Below are 14406 nucleotides of genomic sequence, written 5' to 3'. Positions count from 1 at the left end.
GGACAAACATCCTTTAAAAAGGACAAAAAAATAAAGTGTGGTTTTGTTTGTTTGTTTGTTTTAAAAATGGGACAGAGAAGACAGGACTAAGAAAGCCAGCTTCCTAATTGGGAATATTTTTAACATATTAAAATATAAAATATATATAAAAATATTATTGCCATCTAGGGAATAAACTGCATGGAATATTTAATACAACTCCATTTGAATGCAATATTCAATTTATCTGCTACGAAAAATTCTTGAAAGGGATGCTATTAAGTAAAGCTGAATCAACTACTTTAATATGCTTAAAAATTGTTTAACTAGATGGAGCCAAGAATGTTTTGAACTTCAAATACCACAATTTAAAACATCACATAAAAACTAACCAAACTTCGATAAACAATTCTACAAAATACTTTGCCCTATGGTAGCAAAATTCACATTAGTCATATAATGAAAAATAAACATACAATTATTCTTTAAGTTGTGCTGACATTATTACTGACATGATTCTAACCACAGATTAAAAAATAAGGAGGGAGGAAAAAACAAGTTGAATGGAGAAAGAAAAATGCTTTTCGAAGATGCCTGGATTACTTCTAATGTAATTTAAGTTACTTTGAAAGTACTGTACACATATACTGTGTATGTAAAGCTATTTCCATATACGAAGAGAATAAAAAGACAGGGGTTGCTATATTTCTAGTCTTGAATTTGCAAAAGGGAGTTCAAAATTAGATAAATGTATGCAGTAAACTTAGGGCACAACACAGTAGGCTTGAAGGCTACATAGTTTTAGTAACACCATCCTTAACATATTGTGGTGAGAAATACACTCCTATGATCTGTGATATGAAATGGAGGAAATAAGAAAAAGGCAGTTACTTAGGACTCCCTTAATGCTCTGAGATGTTTTATTTTGATTTGAATACAGTTGCAGTACAAAAGTAATTTTCATGTTATCCAGAACAGTGGAAATACAGGCAGGATTGAAATTTTGAAGAAACCCTTTTGAGCTTGAGGTGTGCTGTGTGAGGTCTCCAATTTTCACATCATTTTGATAACTTAAATGCCAAAATGCAAAAAGGGATTGAATGAAAATACAAAAAGAGAAACACAACTTAAACAAAAAGTGGGTGGAAGTGCCTTACCAGTTTTGGGTGTCAAACTCAAATCTGTGTCAGAAGAAGAGGACTGTCGACTGTAGGACTTGGAAGGTGAAAAGGAATAGGTTTGGTTTTTCAGAGGGGTGGAGGGTCCTGATGAATATGTATTGGGATTGGGATCTTCATTGAAAGGAATCCTGCCAGAAGAAGGTGGAAACATATTCAGTAATCCTGTGCCAAAGGACCTGGCTGACAGCAGCATGATCCAAACACCAGGATGGGACTGGGGCAGGGCCAGCAGCTATTCCTTAGGTACGAGGCTGGGAATGAGGCCAGAGGCAAAGAAATGCTGTTTTACCCTCTCAGCATCCTACAGAGAGATGCTCATCATCTACAATGAAACAATTAAGCCAAATGAAAGGCATGAGATGTCACAAAAAAATTATATATATATATATATATATGCAAAATAAAAAAAAATTGAAAAGTTTATGGCTTAAAAATCTGGTCAAATACACAATGCTTTGAGTTAGTTTAATAAAGAAAAATGATTTCAAATTATAGTTGTGTTTATACATATTTATACACTTATGTATACACACATATGCATTTTAAGGTAAAAAAAAAAAGATATGTTTCCTTATCCTATAGCATCAGCAGCATGCCACAGCTAAAAACAAAGCAAAGAGGAGAATCTTGATGGGAACAACTCTATTGACAGTTTACTTATGCACAGCTTGACTTACCTGCTCTCTAAAACCATCTCTTCCACAAATGGCACAGACCCTTCCTAGAACCATTTTAAAACCTACTGTATCTGAATTACGCTTGAAAGCAATTATGAGCTCAAATCAATGTTTCCCAGTTACATCACCTTATTTTTTTACTTAATTTCACAGGAAGCAAGAGTATGTTAAAGTGAAGAGCGTGGCTTTGTGGAAGAGACTCCGAGGCATCTCCAAGGAACTATTCTGCATTTGTTTGAGCTGTTGCACCCTGGGTGCTTCTTCCCTGACAACAGAAGGTGTGTCCATGAGGAAATGAGGGAAGAGAGATGGGTGGCACCTGCCTACACTGCCTGCCTGCCTGCTATTTGGGACCACTGTGCCTGTGGGCTGCCTCTCCCCAACTTTGGAGTGTGAGCAGTCTCGTACCAGTGTAGATGAGAGTGGGAACAGACACAGAGAAGTTCTGAGTAAGTCGTGAGCCAGTAGCAGTGTGAATTGGGCTGTTGTGAGTCGAGCGGCATCCATGGCTTGGCGGATGAACCAGCGGAGACCTGAGAGAGTTTGCAGCCAAGGCGGAAGAAAAGAAAACAATATATACAAACAGGTTGCAAAGTTATGTTATCAATGATTTTAGGGAAGTTTAGCTAGAGGAGATCTCTTACTCTAAGCAGACTCTAAGAATTTCAATTCCTAGCATGCAAGAGTCCAGATGAAATAAAAGGAGGGAAAGGAACAGCTTAAGCACTTGCTTGTGACTGCATAATTGATTTTTGGCAAAAGGCCGTCAAGTTAGTAAAGTCAAGAATAAGAAGAATCAAATTAGTTGATTTTGTTGCCTTAGAGACACATCCCCATTTTTTTAACTGAGACAATATCCATCACCAAGTTGAACATGGATAATTTGGGAGGTGGAATTTCCACATTTTGCTTCAGAGTGAAAGCCACGGGTTTATTTAGGGGTGCTTTTTAAGTTGATATTTACTAGGTCTACCTTTTTTGTTTGCAAACACCATGCTGTTTTTCCTATGCTGCACTGTATCCAGAAATTCTTTTAAAGGCAATTTTTTAAAACCCAGACAAGTCAAACAAGCTATGCCATGAAATAGGCACAAGTAGTTTTTAAAAGTCAGTTCATATTTTGCAAAATTCTGCAGAGCAATTGATGCCCACACAACAAAATTGCCTCATCTCTATTGCAGTGACACAACAGTTCGAAGTTAATGAAAATGGCTACTTCAATTAATACATCTAGAAATACAGGATATGTAATACACTTCTTGGTGCAGTTTTTTCCTTCCTGGATTTCTCTACCAAACAACAAATAACTAATTTATCCACACAAAAGAGTAGCAACAGTTGGAAGAAGACTAAAAGTATATTTCTATTAATTTGTATGCATATAAAAATATTGCATTAAAACTGTTTGGTGCTGCAGTACATATGACAAAAATCACAAAATTCTGCTTCTCAATGTAAAAAGATTTCTCTGCAAGCTCACTGTCTACCTGTTTTGCCATGGTCCTACTTGTTTTACCACAGTAAAAAGCAAAGCACACAATAAAAGATGAGACCTCTTTTGGGTCATTGTCTAAATCATTGACAGAACCATCATAATTCAAAATTAATCTTCTCTTATATGCTCATAAAAATTTAAATTTGAACCAAAGCTATCTGATCAAAGCACAAAAGGACCTGCACAGGAGGTCCTCACAAAAATGTTCATTGCACAAACACAGCATCAAAGCAGAACTAATTATAGTTGAACTGGCGGGTCACAAACCAAGGGTATGTAGTACTATTGCTACACAAATACAAGGAAAGTCAGCTTAAGTAAGAATTATCACTCCAGCTTCTACTGAAATAACAAGTCATCCAACCTAAAACATTTCAGAATTGTGGAATATAAAACTGGGTTGCAGACAAAACTACAAAAGAAAAACAAATTCTGGGGAAAAAAAGAAATCACACCAGTTATGGAAAACTGAATGAGTATGAAAAGAATAGAGGTGAAACTTGTTTCCCTACAAGCTACTAATTCATACTTACTCCTTCATTTCTTTGGATGGGGAGTTACATGCAGGTAAAAATGCTGATGTGTTACTTAATTTATCCAACGTGCAGGCTGTTCCTATGGCTCTCACTACAAGTCCAGACTCTCCCTCCAAATCAAAACACTGCAAATAACCAACAACAGCATTTCCTCTCATTTCAAGCACCTTCAAGCCGATCTTCCTTTGCAATTCACCTACAAAACAAAAGGGAAAGAGCTCATAGTTGCTGTGAACTTCTATTCTCTTTTGTGGTCTTTGACCTCTGGTTTTGGAGCGCCAACCGTGCCAGAGGAACAGGTAATAAATCCAATCCTACAAAGCTAGGCCAGGGAGCCAGTCACAACTTCTGTCTCCTATAACATTGTGTGATGTCGACCAATGACGTACACAGCTTTTTGTTTTTTTCTCCAAATCCATTCTGATTGTCAAAACATGTCATTTCAGAGGGTTTTTTCCCCACCAGTCTTTATTTTCAGTAGGCTTTCTTTTTCCTTTTTTCTACTTATTCAAAGAGAAAGAGAAGTCAATATGTGTTCTGGAACTCCTAAGTTTCTAAATACTTCATATAGTTCAAAACAACGCAACATCTTTGAAATCCATATGAACAGGCATCTATAATTTCTTCATTTACCAATTTCAACTTCATTCCTACTTTTTGCCCCTGTACTGCAAACCAAACACTACTATTAACTGCACACAAGGACTGAAAGACTGTGACTGTAAGAACTGGTCTGCCATCAATGCTTTTTTTAGGAGGGCATCATAAAAAAATTAATTGTTCTATGTAGCTGGATTGCTTTGGTAATAACTAAGGTGGAAAACATCATCTCTTTTCTTATGAAAATGAAAGATTTCCAAAATCCTCTGTTAACAAACTGAAAAATCCTCACTGTCACAAGGATGGCCTAACAGTCCTAATGCTGCTGAGAAATCAAGAAGAACGAGATGGTCCCAGAATCACAGACTTTCCTGAGTTGGAAGGGACCCACAAGGATCATCTAAGTCCAACTCCCAGCTCTCGTTTCTACTGTTTTCTTGAAGTTTGACTCTAAAATTACCAGCACAGGTTACTATTGCAAACTTCTTAATTGCAACCATGTCTGTACCAGTCTTGAAAAAACTCTAAGGTTGAAATAGAGTATGAAAGCTTCTTTTTAACATGACAAGGATCTTTGAAACAGCCTGGCTCACTCTCAGAAGTTACAGATTTCTTCAAGATTCTTTATGTGTGACCACCTGCAACAGTATTGCAGTATCACACATTTTATTACATGAGATGAAACCATATTGCTGTGAGTTCTTTTGGGTTTTTATCCTCCTATCATGCCATGAATAAAATCCAGCAGAATACTTTTTCTGTCTGCACTATTTATGCACAGCAAGAAATAAGCAAATGTGTATTCTGTAAACTAGTATGAGGACCACATTAAAAAAATCTTCATGTTAGTTATGACAACAGTTTATTTCACTTTTTCCCTCACAGTGTGCTGGCCTTCCCAATTAATGTACATCTCCACAGTCTTTTATGTTGCCTCACTTACTGAAAATCTCAAGGACACCTTCCACTAGACCAGGTTGCTCAGAGCCCCATCCACCCTGGCCTTGAATTCCTCTAGGGATAGGACAACCACAGCTTTTCTGGGCAACTTATGCCAGGGCCTCACCACCCTCACAGGGAAGAATTTCTTCCCAATATTCAATCTAAATATACTCTCTGTCAGTTTTAAGCCATTCCCCTTGTCCTATCACTCCAGGCCCTTGCAAATAGTCCCTCTCCATCTTTCTTGTAGCTCCTTTCAGGCACTGCAGGCACTGGAAGGCCACCAAGGTCACTCCAAAGCCTTCTCTTCTCTAGGCTGAATAATCCCAATTCTCCAATTCCTTCCTCTCAGGAGATGCTTGAGAAACAATGAACGAAGCTTGACTTCAAAGAAACAGGATGAGGAACATAATTATTTATGCACATTGTATCTGGAATTGTGTGTATTTGTTCACATACTTCAAAAAGTTCCAAGAGGGTGAAGTTTATTACTTTCATTATTTGAGTCAAAATTCTAGTGATACTCCTTAAATGGGTTAAGAACATCTTCAAAAAAGTTTCAGAGGTTTCTTTGACCTTCCTTAAAAGCAACCAAAAAATTACACAGCAGCATGGCCTCACCAAGAAGTGGAAAAAAAAAAATCAGTCACACTGTCCATCAGTTAGTAATACATAATCCTCAGAAACAGAAGACACTGTGAACTGAAAAAAATCAACATAATTAACAACAAAACTCATATGCAATCTTAAGCAACTTATTAAAGAACTTATTTAAATCCTGAACATTTTCAGAAGTAGCAATAACCACTACAGCCCACATGTGTAATACCTGACATAAGTGAAATGAGTCTTTGTCGAGCCTCATTCGATGCCCTGGGAGTACGGATCCTGTCTATCCACTGGTACTCTGGGTCCTCATTAACTACAAGCTCCTCCACAAATCCGTGAATAATTACTGCTCTGTAACACTTAGGAATAGATGTAGCTGTTAAAAAATATATACATAAAAGATGTAAGAGGTCTAGGATACAAGGATAGCAATAAAAACATAAAATTACATATAAAAATGATTTCAGAAAGTTTCCCAGACAATTTTCAGTGAAAATTGAAAATTGAAATTGAAAATGAAATTGAAATGAAATTGAAAAAATTGAAAATGAAAAAATACCCAGGAGGTTTTGCCCATGAGATCATGGAACCCTGATAACTGTCCAGCACACCAGTTACACCACGTACCACTATGAAACCTTTTCATTTGGCGCCTCTTTAAAAGGATATGGACCCAAAATAACACCACATGTGTATGCACAGGCACTTATGCACTATGCAGCTTATGGACATTATAAATACCATCAGTTATTTACACTGTTCTGAAACATGAACAGTAAAAATGTATCAAAAATGAAAAGCAATTTGTGTCAACGTTATCTCCACTAGCTTTATGCAATGAGCTGGTAAGACAAGGGAGACCAACAGAAGAGGCAAAGAAAGGAAAGGAGGGAAAAAGTTTTTTGTTCAAGTAAACGTTTTTCCTCTACTTACTGCAAAAAAATTTGACTCCACAGGATGACTGCCTAAATCTGTTTAAATCATTGAAGAGATCTACTTTCACCACCACGTTGATCTCCCCACGTATACCTATCGATAAAAAAAACATGAAATACCAGAAGTTTTAACAACATAACTGTATCAATACAAAAGCAGATCTAAAAATTATTTCCTATTATCAGTTATTAATGCCAGAGGAGCAAGAAGCCATATCCTTGCCTCTCAGTTCTGTTGCAGAGACACTGACTCAGAGGAAGTTTCTAGTTCTGCCAAGCCTTTGAGGCTGAAGCAATGACTCCTCAAATGCCTATTTGCACTAAACGGAACTTTATAAGAAAGATGGGACTGAGGAAAGAGAAGCCATCAGCCTCTTGATGCTGCAGTGGCCTCTGCTGCAGGGAGCTCTCTCTGCTGAATTTCCTCCCTGAAACGATTTCAAAATTGCAGTAAAGCCCCTCTCTGAAGTTCAATCCAAGTAGAAAGATTTATGGTTCTTTCTAGAACCACAAAGTGGCACAGGAAGTGTTTCCAAAATACTTTAACTGTGACAAGAAATATATAAAAAAATAAGGTATTACAGACCTTTTAGACAAAGCTTAATTTTCAACTATGATTAAACCTTACTAGAAATGGAATATTTTCTAACACATAAGCATTCCTTTTTGATTTCTATACTTTCCTATTCTGAGCTTTTTCTTCTTTTTCTCCACCCAGTAACAAAATCATTTCACATACTATAGGTTCTGACATATTGAGCACTAAACTTCTTGGTGAGTCTGATCTCTAGCATCTTCAGAAGCCTTTATCACATCAGTTTATGACAATGAAATGGCAGCATTGGATTTGTTGCTCAGTTTAGATATTACTGCAATAAAATCAGCCACATCTCCCTTCCAAAATGCCAACAGAAAGAAGCCTTCAGTTATTATAACAGAAAATGCCTCAGGCATTTCAAATAACATATTTTCACAAAAAATCAGGTTGAGGTGAAAGAAAAAAAAATTAATACAAACTTCTGAACATTGTATTTATTATTTTTTAAGGAAGCATCAATTAATGTTTGCCAAGGGTCAAGACAATTGGAATCTAGTGCTATGAGCATGAAAATATAAGAAATTAAATTTTACTTAAATAGAAAAAAGCTGTGAAATACCAACATATCTGGAAAATATAGAGAAATCTAATGCTCTCTAATCCACCAGTTGTACACAACCTGAAACAAGTGTTTGCATAATTTAGTTCCAGAAAAAAATGTGATAGGAGTATGTGCATAGGGATAAAAAGGCAATTAATAAAACATATGCAATATTTCTCAATATTTTCTGTTTGCTATAACTGGTTTAAATGCAAAAAATACTTGGCATCAGTTATGATGAGCACCAGGTGAACACTAGCAATTATTTTATAACACTGATTTATAATTAGCTTTTAACATTGTTAGGTCATTTAATTCACCCTGAATAATGAACAAGGGGGATGATGGCAGCCACAGAGATGGTCTGCTCTGAGGTATTCAAGCAGCAAGTCAGTTGCTCTATCTAAGTTGATATTGGCTCTCTGAGACAAAAGCTGTTTCATTAAAATCAAAAGCAAAAATATCATTAACTTTATTTTCTCATACCTTCGAGACCTTCTTTTCTGATGAAATCCACCTAGCACTGAGAGCACTTACTGCACTGAAAAGGAATTTCATCCTGTTGAAGATATCTCACATCCTGTCCCTTCATCCCAATCAAAGTTCATCCCAAATCCCAGGAAGGCACACTTCAACTAACTCCAGCAAAATTACACTTATTTAACAAACACGTGGTAATTGGACAAATATGTCTGAGTATTTTTTTTTTTTTAATCTGAAATTTGCAGTAAGTAGTGAAGATTTTTTTCCACTTGTCACAAGTCCTATGGAAGGCGTTCTGCCAAGCACTGGCCTTTACTCCTATGCCAGAAATTTTTTCATGTCAGAAAATAAGAGAAAAAAAAGCCAGGAATGTAGTTTTCCAACTCCAAAGCTAAAGTTATTACAAATTTCTGAAGACAGCTTACAAGATTATAAGAAGCAGATTACATTTCAAACAAGACTGTTTTAAATTAGCAAATCTTACCATGAATGGTATCATAAATTGGAAACCATCCTGAAATAACTGTGGCTGCTTCACTATAGAGCAGAGGATCAATATCTATGTACACTTTGCCAATTGCATCATTGGCACTGTATGTATCATGATCAAGAACTGTGATCTGGAGAGGCTCGTCTTGGAGCTCTTCATCATCTACCTGGAAAACAAATATTAACACGGAATCTGAATATTTAAATGTGCAGGGAAACACTGCTGAAAAACAAACGCAGAAGAGAGTTAGTTATGAACAGTGACCTGACACAGATAAATCAGTTATTTCAGTTTCCTGAAGCTAAACAACACATTCACTCAATTTGATTTTATCCTTCAGAGACTGGTGAGATCCTGGAAACAGAGCTATCACTGGGAGAAGAACCAAAAAGCAAGATTACAATGATTATTAATTTTAAAATTCCACAAAGCAGGAAGGAAGTTAGTTTAAGACAAAATACCTCAGAGGACTATTACACTCTGATGTTAAGATTATGGTGTTCTCATCTGGTCAGTGGCTTAAAAGAAGATATTTTACACAGCCTTCAGTAAAAATTCAATAGTTCTACATATCCAATTTCCTAAACAAATGCAATAATCCATCTACAGATAACAACTATTTTGTTTCAGGACTAAAACAGACATTTCACAACTTTTTGTGTTCAATATCACAACCCAAGAATTAAGTTTGCTAACTGCAATGGGATGACTCAAGAGTTTGCAGAACTGTGATATTGCCTTAGAGCATGGTAAATGAACCAGAACTACACATTCAAGTGTTTCGATAATTAATTTCATCTAAACATAATCCTCATTTTTTAAGTAGTAAAGAAATGTAGTAAGAGAAAAGAAGCATGTAAACACTTGTTCAGGACATAATATCAGACATCAACAAATTAGATCCTGGAAAGCAACAAGCAATTACAGGAAAATGCTGAGTGCCCTCATTATTACATAAGGAAAAGGGAAGAGAAAGTGTCCAACAATTGTTGTCCAAGCTCTCCATTTTGTAATCTTCACATAGGAATTTTCCATTTTCTCCTTTGACAAGTGCATTATCTTTGCAACCAAATGTAGGACTTCAAACATCAATTAATTTTCCTAGCTCAAAATTTTTAAAAAAAAACAAAAGAATATCTGTACTTTCATATACATGTATTTATTGATAACACATTTTTATGGATAAATGTACTGGAAAAGCCTCACCCCTGCTACATTTCCCCTACCTTCACTGCAGTATTCTCTTTTCTAATAGAACATTTAAGTTGGACTCAACCTGGCAAGCTTTTATCTTCACAAACACTCCTAAAAAGCCAATGAGACGCCCTTAGCAAACAAGGTCTGACTGAAGGTGGGTCTGCTGAAAAGGCTTCGTGCATTTAACCACAAATACACTTCAGTGCTCAAAATTCATTTTCTGCTTGAAATGCAATTATTTAATTAAGGGCAGCTAAACCAGAGTGTCTATATAGTTACAGGCAAACTCTTAAAAAATACTTACTTCAAATTTGAACCACTCAGAATTCCACTGAGGATTAAGTGATTTGGGATATACATCTGTCTTAAATGTTGTATTTCCAAATTTCACCTAAAAATACAAACATTCAATTATCAATTACATATATCAATAAAAAAATTTTGAAACTCATTTGACATATGCAAATAATTTCAAATACATATTTCAACAAATAATTTTCTTTTCATTGAGTGGCTTTTAAAATCAATTTCCATATATCAGTATCCATGTATCAATGACATTTCCAATCAATTTCTCTCTCATCCTATCACACTACTAAAATTGTTTATTTTCCTTCTCAATCATTTGAGAGGCAAAAATATCACTTATACTGGCTATTCAAAGTCACTTTGCACACTCTCTTTGCCTTCTATAAGGAAAGATATTCTAAATGTTGGTAGCTTATGTTCTGTCCAGAATTTCTCAGTCAGCTTCACAGACAATTGATGAAATAAATATGAAAACAAACTGGATTTGAGATAGAGAGATGACTACTAAAAATTAAATATTTTCCATACTTTTATTGCTTACTGCACCTTCAACCACAAAATAACCCAGTTCAGCAGTACCCATATGGTCCCCACAGGCATCTATTTGATGCCCATTTGGGTTTTGTGGGGGTTTTTTGTTTGCTTTTTTAAAGTGAAACTGAAATTCTGTGATGCTCCATACATTAGGAAGCCACACAGCACCATGTAAGAGCCTTTATTTCATTGCAGCTTTCATTCCAAACCATTTGCAAACACTTGCAGTCCTCTGAATGTTGTCTCTTAAAAAAATGAGCACTTGACCTCATACCAAGTACTCATAAATACTCAAAGCTACGTTTTTAAATTTATTCAAGATTCTTAAGGAAAATAATAAGTAGGCTGACAGAAAAGAAATGCTGGAGATAGACGTGTGCAGATTTTGATAGCTTTTATCTTTTAAAAGTCTAAATGCATTTTAGAAACTAAATTTAGGCCTGGAAAACTGTGTAGTAATTATTTTAACACTTGCTCAAGACAGTATTAAGTGACCACTTTGTACATTTCAATAATAGAGTGGTTATTTGGTACAGGTGCATATCCCAACTCTGAAGAGATTTTGCACCTGCTTAAGTACAATAGAATGATGTTAGCATTGGCTGTAAGGAAGCTACCAATTAAATACCAGTTCTGACTCCAGAAGTTGCCAGCATGCAACAGCTCTGAGCTCCTCCCAACTTATTCTAACGTGTTATCTTGGGAGTAAATCAGCTCCGTCAGAGCCCCAGGCATTTGTAACTGAATTTCCCCAGTGCTCCAGCTAGTTCATGGTAGCTTGTAGAGATAATAAAACACCACACTGTTGTCCACTGTGCAAAGTTAAAAGCACTATATGGAATAAATTGTAACAAAATATTCTGAACTGGGACAAGGGTCATTGTGCTCATGCTAGTGAAGCCCAAGTTTTGCATAACCTGAGCCAAGTAAGAGCTCTTAAATCTCTTCTCATTTTCTTTCCTAGTTCTAAATTTATATTGCAATATTTAACAAGGAAATTTAAGGTTAGTAAACAAGTAGAACCTCAACATCTGCTTTTCATTTTTATTTAAGAAAAAACATATTGTAAAATTTTTCAGCAATCTCACAGAGAAAAATAAAACAATAGTTTCAAGCTTGATTTATTTTGAAATAAATCTCACCTGCTGTACTGCCTACTACGCACATGGAAATGGAAGTTACTTCATACTGATCCTAAGCAACAATCCTAAAAGCAAAATCCCCATCTGTGTATTTCTATACCCTTATTTGCACCAAGACACTCATGGAACTGCATGTTAACCCAGCTAAGAAAACCGATCTTGATGAAAATTTTTATTTTCCTTTTTTGCTACACTAGTATTTTACTATAGGAATTTCAAAAATCTGTTTTGCTACACTGACAGTAGGGTTGGGAACAAGTAACCCACAGAAGAGGAGAGTTGTTCCTCCCAATACAGCAAAAACAGGCCAAATGAAACCCAGTGGACTGTATTTCCTAGTCCTGTTTTCCCTGTCTCCTAGTAGCAAGCATCAGAGTTGTTGTAGTCTTAAACTGGATTAACAGGCAGCCTACAAGAGAAGCTTTTGAAAATTAAAACCTGACCAGTGAAACAGCTGACAAAACAGTGAAATACTAAGTTTCAGGTAATAAAATAGAATGATGTACTATTTCAGCTCCACTGAAAAGCATCTTCCCTTTACTACCAGCTTCTCTCCCATTAAGCACTGCCCTTGGAGTTTAATGTCCACCAAATTTTTAAGCACGAAATGAAATCAGGACTTACACACCCCAAATTTACTTTTATATTAATATTATCGTATTTTTCAGTGTGCACAGGTCTGGAAAGGCATTTTGTCTTCTTACCTTAATTCCAGTATTGTGCCAGCCTTAACCACTCACTTGTGATACACCTCAATCACTATCTGTGGTACAAGACAGGTATTTTCATAGCACGTTATTTTTTAATAGCTCTGATTTTTCTAAGAGTATGATTCCTAAATCTATGGAGCGTTTCTGAAATGTTCTAAATCATCCATACTGGAAAAAACGAATCAAAAAAACATAAGGATCGTGTAACATAAATGATAAAAAGGCTTGGATTGGATGGGCCCTTAAAGTCCATCTCATTCAAACCCCTCTGCCATGGGCAGGGATGTCACCCATTGGATTACTTTACTCAAAGCCCCAACCAACCTTAAATAATTCCACTGATTTTGCACTGCAATTTATTTTACAATCCCTTCTTGAGAAAGAACATATTGCCTGTTAACTACATGACTACAAATAAGGTTGAAGTTGGATAGTCGGGGTGCAATGAAGTGATTTAAACACGCAAATAATATTTATTATTTGTTGACTAAAAGCCCCCTTTGAAAATACTTTAGTACTTCAAATGTTTTAAAAGGAAAGATGAACATTAGCCTTAAAAGTAAAGCCTGTACAACCACTCATATATTCAGCAATATAATGATTGATTTAAAGATGATTTTATTACTTCACCATTCTCTTTACGTCTGTCTAATTACAGAACCAATTAGGTTAAAAATTACCTCTGAGATCACTGAGTCCAAGCTACGACCGACCACCACCATAACAACCACATCATGGTTGTTATGGTTGAGAGACACATCCAGTCTTAAACACCTCCAGGGACGGCGACTCCACCGCCTCCCTGGCGTTCCAGTGTCTGATCCCCCTTTCTGTGAAACAGTTTCTGCTGATGTCCCACCTAATCCTGCCCGGTGCAGCTCAGGGCGCTATCCCCTCACCCTGCCGCCGGTTCCCGGGAGCAGCGAGACGCCGGACGGGCCCGGCAGGTGACTCCGCCGCGCGGGCCCGGCGCGCCCATCCCGCTCCCCCCGCCACCAACCTCCACGAAGGCGTCGGTTAGGTCGCTGGCGCGGTCCATCACCGGCAAATGGCGCCCCGCCACGATCTTGACCTTCAGCTTGCCCGGCATCTTCTTCCTCCCCTCCCCTCCTCCTCCTCTCGCGGGCTGCAGGGACAGCGCAACCGCGCCTGTGCCATGGAGCGGCGGGCGCGGCGGCTGCGCATGCGCGGGGCTCTGGCGGCAGCCCCGCCCTCGGCCCGCGGGGAGCGGGAACGGAGTTGCCGGAGGAGGGAATTGTTTGGGCTGGAAGTGATCTCTGGAGATCACCCAGTCCAATTATCCTGCCAAGACAGGGTCATCCAGAGCAGGTGACATAGGAACGTGTTCAGGGGGGTTTGGACCTTCTCCAGAGAGGGAGACTGCACACCCTCCCTGGGCAGCTGTTCCAGGGCTCTGCCACCTTCAGTGTAAAGAAGTACTTCTTCAT

The 14406-nt window shown here is 37.3% G+C and overlaps 1 protein-coding gene across 18 annotated transcripts in view; it reads right to left on the bottom strand.

The window, feature by feature from the left end:
* C2CD5 (C2 calcium dependent domain containing 5) overlaps window positions 1–14119 on the bottom strand; it is a 57327-nt gene extending 43208 nt beyond the window's left edge. For 13 of the 18 annotated variants that reach the window (XM_088055107.1, XM_088055096.1, XM_088055095.1 and 10 more), the window contains exons 1-7: window positions 13959–14119; window positions 10568–10654; window positions 9061–9232; window positions 6953–7048; window positions 6240–6395; window positions 3866–4064; window positions 1137–1288 (exon numbers count right to left, since the gene is read on the bottom strand). In XM_088055107.1, the coding sequence (XP_087911233.1) occupies window positions 1137–1288; window positions 3866–4064; window positions 6240–6395; window positions 6953–7048; window positions 9061–9232; window positions 10568–10654; window positions 13959–14048 (952 nt within the window). In that variant the 5' untranslated portion in view covers window positions 14049–14119. Of the gene's footprint in view, window positions 1–1136; window positions 1289–2245; window positions 2371–3865; window positions 4065–6239; window positions 6396–6952; window positions 7049–9060; window positions 9233–10567; window positions 10655–13958 lie in introns of those variants that run through there. The other 5 variants (XM_088055103.1, XM_088055104.1, XM_014256096.2 and 2 more) reach the window with 2 other exon arrangements.
* Window positions 14120–14406: the final 287 nt, after the last annotated feature.

The sequence above is a fragment of the Pseudopodoces humilis genome, chromosome 5 (genome assembly GCF_049639895.1).
Source record: "Pseudopodoces humilis isolate 2021_Gansu_Grassland_sample_001 chromosome 5, ASM4963989v1, whole genome shotgun sequence".
In the NCBI taxonomy this organism is placed as follows: Eukaryota; Metazoa; Chordata; class Aves; order Passeriformes; family Paridae; genus Pseudopodoces; species Pseudopodoces humilis.
The sequence above is the reverse complement of the archived record's forward strand: the minus strand, read 5'-3'. Positions and strand labels throughout refer to the sequence as shown.